This window comes from Erinaceus europaeus, chromosome 14, assembly GCF_950295315.1.
Source record: "Erinaceus europaeus chromosome 14, mEriEur2.1, whole genome shotgun sequence".
NCBI lineage: Eukaryota > Metazoa > Chordata > Mammalia > Eulipotyphla > Erinaceidae > Erinaceus > Erinaceus europaeus.
In genome coordinates, this window is record NC_080175.1 from 4,579,875 (window position 1) to 4,598,311 (window position 18,437).

Here is an 18,437-nt window from a genome sequence, read left to right on the forward strand (position 1 = left end):
TCACCCCTCCCCCCAAAGTCATTTTCCACCCTGTGGTTGAGACCTTGGAGATCTGGGTCTTGATGGTGATCATCTGACTTGATTTAGTCTGTGATTGCTGTCTCCAAAGACAAATCTTAGGGTCTTTTTGTTTTGCCTCCAGGGTTATCACTGGGGCTTGGTGCCAACACTACAAATACACTGTTTCCTGGAGGCCATCCTCCCCCCCCCCATTTTATTGGATAGGACAGAGAGAAATTGAGAGAGGGGGGAAGATGGAGATGGACAGAGACAGACAGACACCTGCAGACCTGCTTCACCACTTGTGAAGTCTCCTCCCTGCAGGTGGAGAGCCGGGGCTCAAACTGGATCCTTGTGTGGGTCTGTGCTCTTAGCCAGGTCTGCCTGTGCCTAGCCCCCAATTATCTTTGAAGCCACTGAAACAGAGATCAAAGTCAGTCACACATTCAACAGTCCATCTGTGCTTGGACTAAGGAAGACACTGGTCACAGCATCAGGGGGCCTGTGAGAACAAGGAGAGAGATGCCAGGAGCCAGGCACACCAAGCTATTTCCAAGCCAAGGCACACTAGCCATCTCTGAGTCAATCACTCCAATGGTTTTCAAGTCCTGATGTCTGATAAAGCATCGCCAAGATCGATTTGATTCATGAAGTCTGACCTTTAAATGCTACAGAGCTATTTACATGACACCCACGGGCACAAGTCTCAGGAGGCCCAGAGATGAGTGTGGGTGTAGGAGGGCCCTGGGACTGCCACAGGAGGGTGTGCTCAGCACGGTGGTTTCCGCCGTGCAGACTCTGCCCTCTGTCCGCAGGGTGTGTGACAGCCTGTTTGAGGCTGTCCTGTGTGTGCAGGCAGGCGCTGCTTGCTTAGCAGTGAGGCAGACTCTCCCTGCACTCACTGCTGCTTCTCCATTCTTCATTCTTTGTTTCCATCCATCCATCCATCCATCCTCCCTCCCTTCCTTCCCCAGTGCTTTCCTTTCTCACTCTACTTTTCATATTTCCCCTTCCTTCCTTCCTTCCTTCCTTCCTTCCTTCCTTCCTTCCTTCCTTCCTTCCTTCCTTCCTTCCTTCCTACCTTCTTTCCGCCAGGCCAGGAATCCAAAGGTCAGGGTTCCAGCCATATCTGTGGGGATAGAAGAGAGTGCAGAAGGCAGCCTGAAGCCTGTGAGCACCCGGCCAGTTACTGCTCTGAGCCCCAAGAGCAAACCCTGCCTGTGGCCCTCCCCCTGCTCCTTGTGGTTCCCACCAGACACCACCATGTGGACCTCCTGGCTGACTGGAGACTTACAGAACATTTAGACAGAGTCCCTCACAGGCCAGGGCTTGTGGACCATAGACTCTGGGTGCTAAGCCCCTGCCCCCAACTCCCCTAGAAATAAGGCAGAAAAAGAGAATTCTAGAAGGTCCTTCCCCACAGGTGGTGATGGGGTGGACAGAGATGACTCCAGCTGACTGTGGGTGCACCGGCAAGGGGTCCTCTCCTGACAGTGAAAGATGCCCAGCAGAACAGGGCACCCGGGACCCCATCACAGCACAACCACAGGCCTCATGGTGTGTGCCAGGCTCCAGTCTCCCTGCGGCCCACACCAGCTGTTAGGGCCATTGCCATCTTCTTATTTTTGTCTTTTCTTTTCCTCTCTTCCTCCCTTCCTCCCTCCCTCCCTCTCTTTGTATCTCTTTCTTTTTTCTCCCTTTCTTTCTTCCATCCTCTTTTTCTTTCTTCCTTTCTTTCACCACCAGAGTTATCTCTGGGGTTCACTGTCCACTCTATGAATCCACTGCTCCCAGCAGCCATTTTTTTTCTATTTTTATTTGAAAGGTCAGAGAGAAATTGAGAAGGGAGGGGAAATAGAAAGAATGAGAGACACCTGCAGACCTGATTCACCACTCATGAAGTGTCCTCCCTGCAGGTGGGGAGCTGGGGCTTGAACCCAGCTTCTTGGGCTTAGTACTGTGTGTGCTTAACCAGGTGCACCACCGCCCGGCCACCCCACTGCCATCTTTTTCCCCTGGGGAACATTCAGACACAACTGTGATAGGTGACACTGGGCACGTGACTGTTCTTCCTCTTGGGGGTACTGACATCCAGAACTGTCTCTCTCCAGCCTGCCTGGCCTGGCTTTGCCCCTCAGGAACGGATGCGTGGTCAGTGACAGAGGGGACATACAGCAGAGTAACCCATGGCCAGGCAGCCCAGGCCACATTGGAGACAAGGCCGAAGTTAGTGTCCCTGGGGGGAAGGGGGTGGCTGGCTCTGAGTGCCATGCCTCTGGCTTTCTGTCGCCTAACAACTGATTTACTATGAGAGAGAGAGAGAGAGAGAGAGAGAGAGAGAGAGAGAGAACCAGTGCACTGTTCAGCTCAGCAAAGGTGGTTCCAGGGATTTAGGCATGAATGCTTGAAAATGCAGTCCCAGGCCCCGCCCTGCTGAAACTGAGCTCAGAGAAGATGCTGCAAGAATCTGCATTTGAAACATGCACCCAGGCTGGCTTTTGTGGTCAGGCAAGTTCCAGGGCCAACAATTCTATTCCAGATGCCTTAAGACCTTCTAGAAAGGTCAGGAAGGTGTATCTGGCTGAGCGCACATGCTACAGTGCACAGAGACCTGAGGTCAACCCCCCTCATCCCCACTTGCAGGGAAAAGCTTCGTAAGTGGTAAACCACAGCTGCAGGTGTCTCTCTTTCTCTCTCCCTCTCTCTCTCTCTCTCCCCCCCTTCGTCTCAATTCCTGGCTGTCTCTATGCAGTAAATAAATAAAGATAATAAAAAAATTTAAAGGAAAAAAAGAAAGATCAGGGGGACCCTCCCCCCCCAGTACTTTCAGAACCCCTCCCTTCCCCATGGGACTCATGGTCCAAAGAGTAGGAGCTGCAGCAGGGGGCTCCTGGCAGCTGATGAAACTGCCTGGTGGGTCCATCCTGAAGGCTCGAAACCTGAAGTCCCTCCAAGGTCACCCCAGCTGTACCACAATGTCTATTCACTGCACTACAAGACATGGAAGGGTGATTAGCACAGAGACAAGGTCTGTCCTACCCATTCCTCTTGGGAAGGGAAGCATCCTGAAGAAAGAAAACGGGGCTCCCAGATGGGAGAGGAGAGTTTTCTTGCTTGTGGTGACAGGTGACAGAGTGGATTCTAGGAGGGGGTGTTCATCTGGAGCCACGTAACTCAAGTCCTTGTCCCTCTTCCCCCAGCTGAGTGCTAAGGAGAAGCAGGCAGGCTCAGTGTGGGAGGCGTGTGTGTGTGTGTGTGTGTGTGTGTGTGTGTGTGTGTGTGTGTGTGCGCGCGCCAGTCACAAGACACATGGAGCCCTGAACCACAAGCACTCACTGAACCTGGCTGTCCCTTAGTGGGCCTGGGGGGCTCTGCAAACTGGCCCCTGCAAGAAGAAGCCAGGGACTTGGCTGAAAGACAACACGAGTGGGGTGAAACATGCTAACTGACCACAGAGGGGCTGTGGGTTAGAGATCTGAAAGTCTGTTTCTCTCTTTTTTTTTTTTTTCTTTTAATCTTTTTCCCCATGCATTTATAAAACACCTTTGCCTCCCCATCCTTCCCCTCTCCAGAGTTTGTGCCAGAATGGAGTCAATATAAAACACTGTTGCCTCCCCATCCTTCCCCTCTCCAGAGTTTGTGTCAGAATGGAGTCAAGGGAGCAAGCCCAGAGCTGTCTCTTATAACGAGCAAACAGCACCACAGCAGCCGCGCTGAGTTTGAGCTTGTCAAGTTTGAGCTTGTTTGACCTGAGGAAGCCATGACACTTGATTTATCAGATCACCTTCTTGGGGATCAACAGACTGGGACTCAGTTGGTAGAGCAAGTACTGACGGCAAAGATCATGGCCCGAAGAGAATGACTAAGCACTGGTGGGTACTGACTGCAGACCATGTGGTTTCCTTTTTGTCGGTACGCTTCTAAAACCTCTTCTGTTTCATTTGGTTTAATCCCCCCTGCTTAACACTATTCTATTTACATAACCACTTCATTCTATTTACATAACCACTGTATTCTATTTACATAACCACTGTATTCTATTTACATAACCACTATATTCTATTTACATAACCACTTCATTCTATTTACATAACCACTGTATTCTATTTACATAACCACTGTATTCTATTTACATAACCACTATATTCTATTTACATAACCACTTCATTCTATTTACATAACCACTGTATTCTATTTACATAACCACTATATTCTATTTACATAACCACTGCAGGGCATTGGTTCAATCCCCACTGGTTCATATGTTTTTGCTCCGCCCCCTCTCCTTGTCACACTCTGATTTTCACCAGTCACTTTTCTCTCCACCCTCTCTGCGTCGCATTCTGTTCCCACCCTACTGGGCTAGTATATTTATAAGGACAAGATTGTTTGTAGTTTTTAGATTAGTTTAGCTTAGCTTGGTATAGATTGCGCTGCATCCTGCATGAATAAAGAGATACTGCGTACAACCCAGCCATGAGTCTCGGGTCGTCTGTTACCCGCCTGTGAAGCCAGCCCGGCGAAAACAACACCTTTTGCTTCTCCTTGAGTTTCGGAACCTCTGCTTAAGGGTCGGGCAATTGTGTATCTGTTTGAGTGCTCACATTACCATGTGCAAGGATCTGGGTTCGAGCCCCCTGGTCTCCATTTGCAGGGGTGAAGCTTCACCAAGCTGGTGAAGCAAGTGCTGCAGATGTATCTCTGTCTTTCTCCCTTTCTCCCTCCCCTGCCTTGCTCAGTTTCTCAAATCTGGCCTATCAAATAAAGAAAGAAAGAGGGGGAAAAAAGCTGTCACAAGTATTGGATTTGCCTGCAGGCACCAAGCCCCAGCGATAACCCTGATGGCTATAAATGAAATAAATAGGGGTCTGGGCAGTGGTGCACCTGGTTAAGCTCACACATTATGGTGCACAAGGATGCAGGTTCAAGCCCCTGGTCCCCACCTGCAGGGGGAAAGCTTCATGAGTGGTAAAGCAGGGTTGCAGGTATCTCTCTGTCTCTCTCTTCTATTTCCCCCACCCCTTCTCAATTTATCTGTCTCTATCCAAGAATAAAAATAAATAAATAATTATAAAAATAAATAATCAGACAAATGAATGAATGAATAACTAACAACACAAACTGTGTTGAAATCAGAGTGGCCCAGTCAACAGGCTTTTGAGCTGAGGACATTGGGGTATGCTTGTTTAGCAGCCCCCGTGTTTGAGTGGAAGCTGTGAAGTGCCTCCATTCAGGGTGCTTGGCAATGTGGGAGACAGGTCTTGTTCCATAGCTGAATAAAAGGTGGAAGAGACCCAGTGGCTTCTGGGAGTGTTTGCTACCTGCAGATGGAGCAGGAAGACGGTTTGACAGCTGCACCTCCAACCAGACATGAACAGAGATGATCTTGATCCTTGAATTGGGTCACCTGCTGGCCTCAGCCAGCTGTTTTTATCTCTTTTGCCCAGTGTTGAGGGCATTTGTATAAAGGGGAGATGCTTACACTGGGTTTACCTGTGCATGCCTTCCCGGCAATAAGTTTCTCTTCTTTAAGAAATATTTTATCTATTGGATACAGATAGAGAAATTGATAGGGTAGGATGAGATAGAGATAGACGGATAGAAAGACAGACAGACAGACAGACAGACAGATAGATAGGTCATAGATAGGGACTTGCAGCTCTGCTTTACTTCTCATGAAGCTTTCTCTTTGCACCTGCACCTGGGGGGCCAGCAGTTTGAACCTGAGTGTTTGCACTTTGAAGCAAGTGGGCTCAACCAGGTGCATCACCACTCAGCTCTGCTGCTCTTCTTTTTAAAAGATTGTCTTTATTTATTACAAGAGATAGTGAGAATGAGACAGGTAGAGAGAGGGAGACCAGAGCACTGCTCAGCTCTGTCTTACAGTGGTGCCAGGGATTGAATGGGAGACCTCTGGGGTCTTAAACATGCAAGTCCTGTGTTCTAACAGGCCGGGCTGTCTCCCCGGCCTCCTGTGCTTATATTTCATGTCGGCTCTCAGGCTGATGGAGCGTGGGCAGCCGAGAGTCATCGGGGAACAGCCACAAGCCCCAGCATGGCTGGCTGTTGGAGCTGGTGTAGCTGCACAGAATGGGGGGCGGTTTGTGGCATTGACAGTAGAGTCTGGGCAGTGGTGTGCTGGCTGGGGTAGACCCCCAGCTTGTGACATAGCAACAGGCTTGCTGGCAGCACGCAGATCTTCTCTGTCTCACTTCCCACCTTGACTGGCTTCAGGCTACAGATGTGACATCCTGAGAGGTGGAACTGGGGGGGGGAGGGAGACACCCCTTGTCTTCTCCAGGAGGGTGGGGACACACCTCCAAGGGCAGTGGGAGGGATCAGGGCTCCTGCAGACCCTCCCATCCTAGTCTCCATGGAAACTGGGAAACTAGACAAGATGAGTCCAGGTTCTGTTCTTTGTTTTCTGCATGAGGAGTTAAGGTTAATCAGGCAGCATCTTCTCAGCAGACAGGGTCCATACTCCCCTTTCCTGCAGTGAAAAGGACAGGCTCTGCAGGGTGTCCTTGCTGGAGGTGGGGGAGGGGGCTCCCGAACTGGGATGTGCAGGTCTGTGGGGAGAGAAGGGCTGTCTGAACCTCTGGCTCTGGGTCTCACCACCCTGAGGGAATCACTCTGAGGCCCAAGGGGGTCACTGGTCCGAGCATGTGTGCATCGATTTGAAATGGTGACCACTGGTTAACTCACTCAGGCTTTTCTGAAACCATTTTGGGGTTGCTACGACAGGGAGGGATGGGCTCGTGTCAGAGTTATAGTTTTCAATAAAAATGACACTCTAGTGCAATACACACAGGACACTCTGCACCGTACTGGGTAGCCTCTGTTCTCTGTGGGCCAAAACTCAAATTCTGAGTCACAAGGCTCAAACCCTGGGCGTGTCCAATCCATCTTGAAGGATATGACAGACACACTGTGTGAGACCAGGCCCCGGGTATGTGGCCAATTCAGGTCACAAAGTTGGGGAAGGGGAAGGGGATGCCTAGCCAGCCACCCTCCTCTTACCTCTCTCTCCTTGGTGCTAACACCAGTGACATGGACATGTGTCAGAGGTGACTTCGAGGCCAGACTGTGAAGAGCGTGTCCCATAGGTCACCTGCCTACTGGAAGCACTTTCATGCTGTGATTGTCTACACATAAGAATGTTCTAGAATGCTCGGGGTGGTAGAAAGGGAGGAACAGGAGTTGGATTTGAGTGACCACTTCCAGGACTGGCCACCAGCCCTCGGGCAGTCACTTTTTGCTCCCTCATTTCCCCTTGAGGGACAGGGCCCCAGCGGGTTCACCGAGCAAAGCTTAGTACCCTGGGAATGAAAGCTGGGTGACAGCAGCCACCAGGAGAGGGTGGCCAGGCTAAGAGTAGGACTCGAAAGCCACTTCCCCGTGGCTGACAGCCCAGGGAGCCACCTCGTGTCTGCATCTTGGAGCGCCACACACAGCGGTGAGCCAGCTGTGAGTCCCCACCTGCTGCCAGCCTGTGTGTCCTTGATGGTGGCCGGAGTACCGTCCCCTGACAATCTAGGACTCAAGGCAGCTTCTCAGGGAGAAACTCCATTGTGAACACTATCTCCTTTGGTGACAAAAGGACAGGTCAGCAGCCATCCTCAGAGAGCAGGCGGCTAGCTCAGAGCTCCAGGAGCTGGGGAGGTACTTCCCCTGGGCTGCCTGGAGGTGGTGGTGGCTGTGGGGCTTGTCAGCCTGGGATCCCCCAGCCCGCACCGTTCTTGGCTCACACGTGGGCTCAGGCCAAACCCTCCTGCAGGCAGGTGCCAGTGTTTTCACTCGGAGACGGGCAGGATGTTCTGGCTGTGGGGATTCCCCGTGAAGCCCGAGGGGTGCAGGGAGCGGCGGTGTAGGAGCCGGTAGAGGATGTCCTTGCAGCTCTGGCGGTACTGGTGCCTCAGGAGCGAGTACACGAAGGGGTCGGAGGCCGCCTTGCCGTAGGCCAAGCACTTGGACAGCACGGCCCAGTGCTCTCCGACGGGCAGTGTGGTCAGCTCCACCAGCCTGTGGGGGAGAGCGGGAGAGTCAGGGAGTCTCCAGTGGCCTCCTGGAAGCCCCTGTTTCTTCCAGACAGGCCCCACCCCCAGCATTTTTATTGGGGGTTAATGGTTAATAATACAGCTGTTGACACATGGGGGCAATGTCTCCTCTCACCTTGACAGGTGTCTGCAAAACACTCCTGCCCCCCAACTTAGGCCCCTTCCAGCATCCTGCACCAGGACCCCAAAACCCCCTCCAGCCCCCTTCCTGCTTCCTTCCCCCGAGTCTTTGCTTTGTGCAATACACCAAGCCCAGTCCCAGTCCTACTCCGTGTTTCCCCATTTTCTGTTCTTGTTTGTCAGGTTCTGCTCACAAGTGAGGTCATCCCATATTCACCCTTCTCTTTCTGGCTTCTCTCACTTCACAAGATTCCTACAGGCTCCATCCAAAATGAAGAGAAAAAGCATTTTGAATGCAGCACGGAAAATGGCTCCTGGGCTTTGTGTGGGGCACTGTTTCCACTAACCAAAGTTCTGGCCTCAGTGTTTGATTCTTTAAATTAAAATTTTTTTTTATTTTTTAAATATTTATTTTATTTATTTATTCCCTTTTGTTGCCCTTGTTGTTTTATTGTTGTGGTTATTATTGTTGTTGTCGTTGTTGGATAGGAAAGAGAGAAATGGAGAGAGGAGGGGAAGACAGAGAGGGGGAGAGAAAGACAGACACCTGCAGACCTGCTTCACTGCCTGTGAAGCGACTCCCCTGCAGGTGGGGAGCCGGGGCTCGAACCGGGATCCTTATGCCGGTCCTTGTGCTTTGCGCCACCTGCGCTTAACCCACTGCGCTACCGCCCGACTCCCCATGATTCTTTATTATATATATTTTGTTGTTTATTGGGTAAAGACAGAGAGATGGGGAGGGGAGAGGCAGAGGGATAGCGATGCCTTCAGCTCTGCTTCATTGCTTGCAAGCTTTTCTTTTGAAGCCTGGGGACTTGAACAATGCACAATGTAATCTGCACTCAAATGGGTGCACCAATGCCCTTTATTGAGAGAGAGAGAGAGAGAGATGGAGAGAGAGGTGGAGAGAGGGGGGAGGGAGAGAGAGGTGGAGAGAGGGGGGAGGGAGAGAGAGGTGGAGAGAGAGATGGAGAGAGGGAGAGAGATGAAGAAAGAGATAGAGAGAGAGGTGGAGAGAGATGGAGAGAGAAGTGGAGAGAGAGAGGTGGAGAGAGAGATGGAGAGAGAGATGGAGAGAGAGATGGAGAGAGAGAGGGAGGGAGAGAGAGGTGGAGAGAGAGATGGAGAGAGGGAGAGAGATGGAGAGAGAGATGGAGAGAGAGGTGGAGAGATGGAGAGAGAGATGGAGAGAGGTGGAGAGAGATATGGAGAGATGGAGAGAGAGATGCAGAGAGAGATGGAGAGAGAGATGGAGAGAGATGGAGAGACACCACCGCACCCTTCTCCATACAGTTCCTCCTGGGGAACTTGGGATTTGAACCCAGGGCCTTACACACAGCATGGTGTGTGGCCCCAGCCCCTCCCTGAGACTCTCTTAATGACAATGGCAACAGCAAATACCTAGGACAATAACAGTGATGACAGGAGCCTGACACGTATTTTGTTCTAGGTACTATGCTGAGTACTTTACACAGGCGCTATTGTGAAGCCTTGAGGGTGTGACTATGTCCAGTTCACCTGCTGGGAAAGGAGGTGGGGGCTTTTAATTTGTTGGAGAGATGGGAGGCTGAGCAATCTGTCCAGGGTCACAGGGCCCATCATTGCAAGGTGGGACTGGAGTCTAGATCTGTCGGACTCTGGCACCTGTGCTTAGCTAAGAAGTGGAACAAAGGCTTCCATGTCCTTCCCAGCAGGCCCCAACTTTGCTGCTGGGAGAAGAACATCACACTGGACATTCCACACAGCTCCTGGCCGGTCTGTCTGTCTGTCTGTCTTTGTGCATCAGGAAGAATCCATTGGCACTGCCAGGAAGGCTGCTTCCCGGAGACGGGACTCAGAAGGCTCTGGCCACAGTGGAAGTCAGAGGCCCCCCAAAGAGACCTTCATTTGGGAAGGAGCAAAGGGGAGACACAGTGTGCGTGTCAGAGGAGGGCAGTCCTTAGTGTGCTCTCAGTCCCTTGCAAACATCTCCGTTCACTGGAGCCACACCAGTCTGAGAGACAGTCAGGCTTAAGACCTCCCTCTGTGTGCACAGAACCCCGCTCTCAGTCCCAAACATGTCTGTATTAGGGCAGGACCTCACCTTCCTACAAAGTAGAAAAGTCCCACAGAGCTGGGGAGGTGGCTTAGAGGCTAGAGGTTACCCCTTTCCCACCCTCAGTCACAGCAGGATATTGATGCCCTGCCCAGAGAGTGCAAGGAACTTCCCCACACCACACAGAAAGTCAGTGGTGGCGAAGGCCCAGAATCTGAGCTCCAGGGGACCTGCATCTGTTGCCTGGAGGCTGTGGCACCTGCCCAGCAGAGGACTCACAGGGGTCGTGTTCTGGTCAGCACTTGAGAGTTTCTGGGATCCTTCTTGGGCTGAGGCTATAAGCTCCAGCCTGACAAGGGAAGGAAGAAAGGACCTCTGGGCTGGGAACCCTGCTTAAGAGTCGTCCCTCATCCCAGCGGCCCCAGGGGCTGTCCTTGCCCTTAAGCTCCTGGGAGAATGTGGCCATATTCCTGCCCACATTCCCAGAGCCTACGTGGGGGTGGGACATGGAGCTGGTGACACTGGAAAAAGTGGGGTTTTTTATATTTATTTATTTATGTTCCCTTTTGTTGCCCTTGTTCTTTATTGTTGTTGTAGTTATTATGGTTGTTGTTATTGATGTCATCGTTGTTGGGTAGGACAGAGAGAAATGGAGAGAGGAGGGGAAGACAGAGAGGGGGAGAGAAAGACGGACACCTGTAGACCTGCTTCATCGTCTGTGAAATGACTCCCCTGCAGATGGGGAGCCGGGGGCTCAAACCATGATCCTTACGCCGGTCCTTGTGCTTTGCACCATGTGCACTTAACCCGCTGTGCCACCACCTGACTCCCAAAATTGGGGTTTTTAAGACATCTATTCTGGGAAGGGATGAATTTAAGGAGACAAAAAAAATCCCTGGATTTAGAATTCATACCTAATTATAACAATGAAATAGCTGAGTGCCAACGCACCGTTGTCATGGAAGGCCAAACTGAGCCTCCAAAGCGCCCAGTCTGCTTGGTCTAAGTTCCATCCTAGCATGTCATCCTCACCTGAGGATTCATGAAAACAGCCAAGTACTCTCTGCCCACTGGCAGGAGTAAACAGGTGCAGCCAGATCAGAGAACATGGTGACTGAGCATCTCTTATCACTGCGCCGTGCGGGTCCTTAGGAAGGAAAGCGGATCTCACTGGCAGCTCAGTTTGGTGGGAAGCCTGAATCTCATCTGGGTTGGGGATACTCACTCCCAGAGGAGACAGAGTTTGCTTTGGGTAACAGCTCATCTCACAAACACACTGTAGAATGGAGTCATACATCCATTATGGAGGGAGCAGGTCTCAGAGACTGAGCGGCCAGCCAGAGCCCCCTTCAGGTCCCGACCTGTCTTCTACCCCTCTGCCGGGAGGCAGAGCTTAGACCCAGATGAGTGCTGGGGTCCCTCTCAGCACGGGGCCCCCTTTTCAAGTGACTGTCATGGACCACCCAGAACCTTTGTCATTTGTTTTGGCCCTCAGCGCATAGGGTTAATTTCCATTTCTCCTTTGCAACATTGTGGTCAGAACTTGAAGGCAGTGTTGAGTGAGATGAGCCAGGGAGAGAAAGACCAATACCGGACAATCTCATAGGGGGAGCTGAAGAACAAAGGGCTGTAGGAAGAAACAAGGTATAAGTCAGACTGAGGGTGGCGTGTTGCACCAAAGCAAAGGACTCTGGGAAAGGAGGAAAAGGGATGAGATGAAGGAACACTGGGGTCCTGGTGTGTCTCCTAGACACCAATCAAGGGGAGATGAGAGGCTGTGCTTTGGTACTAAAGACTAGACTGGAGATCACGTTACCCCTAGTAAAATTAAAGATAAAAACACAGGCAATAGGGAGTCAGGCGGTAGCCCAGCGGGTTAAGCGCACAGGGCGCAAAGCACAAGGACCGGCGTAAGGATCCCCGGTTCGAGCCCCCGGCTCCCCACCTGCAGGGGAGTCGCTTCACAGGTGGTGAAGCAGGTCTGCAGGTGTCTGTCTTTCTCTCCCCCACTGTCTTCCCCTCCTCTCTCTATTTCTCTCTGTCCTATCTAACAATGACGACATCAATAACAACAACAATAATAACTACAACAACAACAACATAAAGGGAAAATAAATAAATGTTAAAAAAAAAACTTGAAAAAACCACAGAGACAATAACAAAAACCATCCAACCCCCTCCCCTCTCCACAGGAACCTGTCACCCCAGCCAGTCTGGCAGTTCTGGTCTCTGGAGGGAGAGACAGATGTCTCATCTCGGCAGGACACTGGGACCTTTTGGGGAAGCCAGGTTCTAGCGCGAGGACAGGATCCTTGCACCCAGGACTCAGCACCTTGGACCGTCCTTGGCAAACTTGGTCTCAAGTCCCCCTGAGTGTGTTGTCCCTGTGGCACAGAGGGTAGGACCAGGGCAAAGGGATGTGCCTAGAAGACCCTCTCACCTGCTCTCCTCACTGTCCACGTGCTGACTAGACCCTGCACTCTGACTCTAGAATTTAAAGTGAGGACTCAGCAAACTAACAGTGTGCTCTCCCTCCTACTTCTCTGCTCCCTTCTCTCCTCTCAGTGCACATGTGCACACAATAGCACATGCACACACAGATGTTCATACAATAGCACACGCACACACATGTGCACACACTAACACATGCACACACATGTGCACGCAGCAACACACATACATGTGCACACAGCAACACATATATGCACACAATAACACATGTGCACACAATAACACATGCACCTGTGCACACAACAACACATACCCACATAAGTGACATAATGACACACATATGTGCACACAGGAACATATGCACACACACGTGTACACAATAACACATACACACATGTGCACACAATAACACATGCACACACATATGTGCACACAGTAACACATGCACACACAGTGTACCAAGAAAAACCCACAGAAGACTCTGGGAAGCCAGCCTGGTGCCTTCTCAAAGATTCAGAGAAACCTTGGTCTGCTGTCTCAAGACCTGTTTGAAGAACTGCAGGCACTCCGCTAACTCAGTGTTGAAAGGCTTGAGAAAGGAGCAGGCACCGGTGTGGAGTGTTAGTCAGGGAGTGCGCCCCGCTAACTGGAGCCTCTGCCGTCTCCACAAGCTCAAGCTTACAGTTTTGCAAAAGATGCTGGCAGAGGAGGCCAGGTGGTGGTGGTGGACCTGGTTAAGCACACACATTACCATGTGCAAGGACCTGCGTTCAAGCCTCTGGTCCCGACCTGTGGCTGGGGATCGAGGGGTGGGGGGCTTTGTCAACAGTTAAGTGGTGCTGCAGGTGTGTGTGTGTCTGTCTGTCTGTCTATCTATCTGTCTATCTATCCCCTTCTTGATTTCTCTATGCCTCTATCCAAAAGGTAAATAAATAAAATATTTTAAAAAGATGCTGCCAGATGCATGGCTGTTGCAAAGTCTCCATTCCATGACCTGGGAGGGACAGCTGTGAGAAGCTGTGGGCAGAACTGCTGCTGTCTGTGGGGATCACAGCCTCTTCACCTGTCTCCAGCAGGCTGGGTTTTCAATAGGGAAATATTTACTCCTGGCTTGTGACTTGCTGGAATCTACTCAGAGACTCCGGAAACATCAACTGTGACCCAGGGCCCTGAAGAAATGGAGCTGCTGGCTACCAGAAATACAAGGTAGCAACTCTGATTAGTGAAGGTGGGGCAGGCAAGATGGTTTGACAGACTCTCATGCCTGAGGGTCCTGGTTCAAGACCTGGGACACATGTGTTGAGGTGGTACTGTGATTTCTCTCTCTCTCTCTCTCTCTCTCTCTCTCTCTCTCTCTCTTTCTTTCTTCCTTTCTTTTTACCACCATGATTATTGCTGGGGCTTGGTGTCAGCATTACTAATCCATTACTCCTGGTAGCCATTTTTTTCTTTTTTGTTTCTTTTATATTTTATTGGATAGAACAGAGAGAAATTGAGAGGAGAGGGAAAGATAGAGAGATACCACAACTTGTGAAGCTTCCTCCCTGCAGGTGGGTAAGCAGGGGCTCGAACTCAGGTCTTTGCTCATGGTAACATGTACTCCCTGTGTTTCTCTCTATTGCCTCAGGGCAGGGGAGTGCCAGCAATGACAAAAGTGGTGGTGGTGGGGAAACTAGGGGGAGAGCTTGGCTTGTTGGAGTGGCAAACCTGCAGACCAGAGGCCCCGGTGGTTACAGGTTCTGTTCCCTACCAGCTGATGCCAGAGCTGAGCAATGCCCTGGTCTCTCTCTTCTCTCAATGAATAGATCAACGAGCCTGAAGAGATGAAAGCAGGGGGACAGAGCTTCCCTGTGCCACACCCTGGCCAGGTGCTTAGTCTGGTGGGTACTCTTGGTGGAACCATGTTTTGGCAAGCTCTGTGACAGCCCAGTGGGCACACAGCTCTGGCAACCAGCACTGATGGCCTCTGCATACCCCCCTTGTTTCTACACAAGCTGCCAGCAGACATCTGGGAGGTGCCAGGGGCCTCCAAGCCCATTCAGCTCTTCTTTCTCCCAGAGGAAGGATGCCCATGCCCACCTGCCTTTACCCACTGGGTCACGATGCTGTATCAACTTCATGCCAACGTACGTGGGTGCCTGCAGCATCTCTGTGTGTGCAGTGTGCCCCCTCCAAGCTCATAGGAAGTTGACAGTGTGACCTCAGGACCAAGCTATTGCCAACAGGTCTCCTGTTGACCTCTAAACTTTGTGCCTGCTCACATGCCCTGGGGCAACTCATCCCAGTTCTCAGAACCTCTGCAAACAGAGGCTTCTGTTCCCTCCTGAGGAGGCAGGGAGGTGTGAAGAAGCCCGGTACCCTACTTCCGGGGTGTCACTGAGGGTGGCAGGTGCACCAGGAGACCTCGCATGGTCTGGCAAAGGAAGCTGGCTAAGGGTTCTTGGGGGGTCCCCAGTGGAGGAGGGCACAGCCAGATGTGAGAGAACTTAGGGCAGGTGTGACTGGGCAGGGGACACAGAGAGGAAGACCCAAGCTGCAGGGGGGAGTCACCCCACATCCCTGTCCCTGGCAGGCTGCAGATGGCACAGCCTCCAGGGTTCCCTGTGGCTATCCCCCAGCCACAGCCAACCCAGGGATGAGGAGACAGGGAGTGTGTTGTGGGAATATTCCTCTCTGCACTGACAGCTCAGTGAAGGTGCAAGTGATACACCAGCAACTTGATCTCAGTCAGCTTGGAGACGTGCCACTGCTGTGTGGTGGAGTGGGCAGCAGCACAGAGCGCTCGCTCCCCACAGACTTCTGGGAGGAGAGCAGGAAGCCAAGGGCCCCAGGGGAACAGAGTCCTGGCAGCAGGGACCCCAAGGCTGGGGTTTGGGGTTGAGGGTGTCACCCAGCAACAGAGTCTGGCTCCACCTTCAGGCACAGAGTTGGGACTTGGAGGGCTACAAAAGAAAGGACAGGGCCTGGGTGGTGGTGTACCTCATTAAGTGCACACATTACCATGTGCAAGGACTTGGGTTCAAGCCCTCACACCCCACCTGCAAGAGAGACCCTTCAGTAGTGGTGAAGCAGGTCTGCAGGTATCTACCTTTCCTCTCTCTCCTACTCTACTCTCCCTCCCCTCTCAATCTCTCTCTTTCATTCAATAAAATAGAAAAAAAGGGGGGATATGGCTGCCAGGAGCCATGGTTTCAATGTGCAGGCACTGAGCCCCCCAGCAATAACCCTGGTGGCAATGAAAGAAAGGAACAAAGAAGAAAGAAAGAAAGAAAGAAAGAAAGAAAGAAAGAAAGAAAGAAAGAAAGAAAAAGGAGATGTAGGGAAATTGTGGGGATTTGGTTGAGCATGGTGTGGGACCTCCTATTAAAAAGTGGGAGTCAGGATGGCACGGCCTTTCCTGTCAGTCTCTCTCTACTTGAGATTGAGCATGGAGGGAAAATGACCACCAGGAAATGTCTCCTCTGTCAGCCTCTCTGCTTCACAAAGGACCCTGCATGCAGCCCATTTCCTTGTTCTCAAACCAGTTGGTTCATTGACTCAGAAGTTAACAGAAGTCCATCAGACATGGCCCATACATCATTGTTCTGCTCTCTCAGATGATAACCAGGAACATCCTCTTTACTCCTTCACTTCCTAAAGCCCTTCTAATCCTACATGATCTATCTCCTCTCTTAAGGCTCCTCTCTGTCTGCTAGTTACTGATAACCCTACTTGCTTCATTCCTTTGATCAACTAAAGCCCTTGTTCAACATTTACTAGGAATGCTCTGACCTATTCTCAACCCCCCATTTCTCTTTGTCCCTCTTCTCCAAAACCATATATGGAATGGATAACTTGCTTCCTCCTACAACCCCTTATAAGCCCTGCTTTGCTGTTCAATAAACAGATTGCCCATGAAACAAGTCCCCAGGTCTTCTCTCACCGTGACACTAGCATTGGGCATAGAGAGAGACCTATACAGCTCTTCCCCTGCTGCCCCGGAACATTCTCTTAGGCCCCTGCATCTGGTGCGCAAAAGAGTGGGTAAGCCAGGAGTTTGTGCCCAGGAAAGAGCCCCCCAAAAAGCCCATAAAAGATATCAGGCAGTGGCATACTGCATTAAGTGTACATGGTATGAAGTACAAGGACCCATGCAAGGATCCCAGTTCGAGCCCCTGGCTCTCCACCTACAGGGGGTCACCTCACAAGTGGTGAAGCAGGTCTTCAGGTGTCTGTCTTTCTCTCTCTCTCTTTCTATCTCCTCTTTCTCTCTCAATTTCTCTCTGTCCCATCCAATAAAATGGGAAAAATGGGCACCAGGAACAGTGGGTTCATAGTGCCAGCACTGAGCCCCAGCAACCCAACAATAACCCTGGAGATGAGAGAGAGAGAGAGAGAGAGAGCGAGAGAGAGAGAGAGAGAGAGAGGTGGGAATCAGAAGAGAGCACATGCAGCAGAACCCACAATTTACTGTGAGAGAGGACCTGGGTTCAAGCCCCTGGCCAACATGTGGGAACACCACGCAAAAGGGGAAGTTTCATGAAGCAGTGAAACAATGCCTCCCTCCCTCCCTCTCTCTGTCTCCCACCTTCTCTCTGGAAAAAAGTCTTCTGAGAGTGGTGGGATTCAGGCACAGGTACAAAGCCCCAGTGACACCCTGACAGCAAATAAACACAGAACTTTCTGGAATGTTCTCCATTCCTTGGGATAGCTCATACGGCAGAGTGCCTGCCTTGCAATGTGTGCAGCATGGAGCCCCAGCACCACATGGGCAGTGTCCACAGAACTGGGAGAAGCTCCAGTGCTGTGGTCTCTCTTATCGTCTCTGAGAAAATACAAAAGGCGGGGGGAGAAAAAGAAAGAAAGAGAGAAAGAAAGAAAGTCAGCACCTGAGCAGTGAAGGTGCACATGCTGAAGGACCCAGCACTGGAAAACATCAGTCAATCAATCAGTCAATCAGTCAGTCAATCAAGCAGTCAATCAATCAATCAGTCAGTCAGTCAATCAATCAATCAATCAATCAATCAATTGCTTGTTAGGCTGTGCTGCCTCCATACCTTGATTCTTATCTCCACAGCCTGGAAGGACATTGAGAGGGAGAAGATGCCTCGTGTGAGTCCCCAGGGTGCCAGTGGCCAGCTTGGAGGTGGGGGTGGGGTGGGAGCTCAGGCTCTCAAGTTTCTAGTCAGATGACCTTGTGTGGCTCCCTTCCCCCTCTGAGCCTCAGTTTCCCCACCTGAGAGTACAGCCTGCCCAGCCTACCTCTCAGGAACCCTGCTGATTCTGGAACAACAATGTCAACAGGCTGCAGAATACCCAGGACAGCAGAGCCTCTGTCTGTGCAGCAGACCAGTGTCCTCAGACGCCCTCACAGGCCCCATGTGCAGCTCTGCCACCACACTGCCCCCCAGTGCTCAGCAGCTCTAACTACACCAGGAGGCCTGTCCCCCTGGGACCTGCCGCCCTGGGACTTGCCCCCATGGGACCTGCCCCCACCCCCCACAGGGCCTGCTGTCCTGGGACTTGCCCCCATGGGACCTGCCCCACCCCCTGCCTGAGCAGGGACCATACTTGCCGGCCTCCTGTGATGACACCTTCCAGCCCTTCCAGCCCAGAGGCAGCTGAGACCAACTCTCCTGTGGCAGGCTGGAGGGACACAAAGGACACAGGGACAGTGTCCTCTGCTCTCAGGGGCCTGTGCTATGAGTCCAAGGAAGTGACACCCCAGGGCTCACCCTTGATTCTGTCAGGGTGGCTCTCCGGTGGTCCTCCCTCAGGTGTCGCTCGAATTCATG

The 18,437-nt window shown here is 51.6% G+C and overlaps 1 protein-coding gene across 1 annotated transcript in view; it reads right to left on the bottom strand.

Moving 5' to 3' along the window:
- Positions 1-5,788: 5,788 nt before the first annotated feature.
- The window catches only part of GPR26 (G protein-coupled receptor 26), a 29,522-nt gene continuing 16,873 nt past the window's right edge, over positions 5,789-18,437 (bottom strand). The window contains exon 3 of the mRNA XM_007519662.3: positions 5,789-8,022. Coding sequence (XP_007519724.1) covers positions 7,794-8,022 — 229 coding nt within the window. The 3' untranslated portion in view covers positions 5,789-7,793. The remainder of the gene's footprint in view (positions 8,023-18,437) is intronic.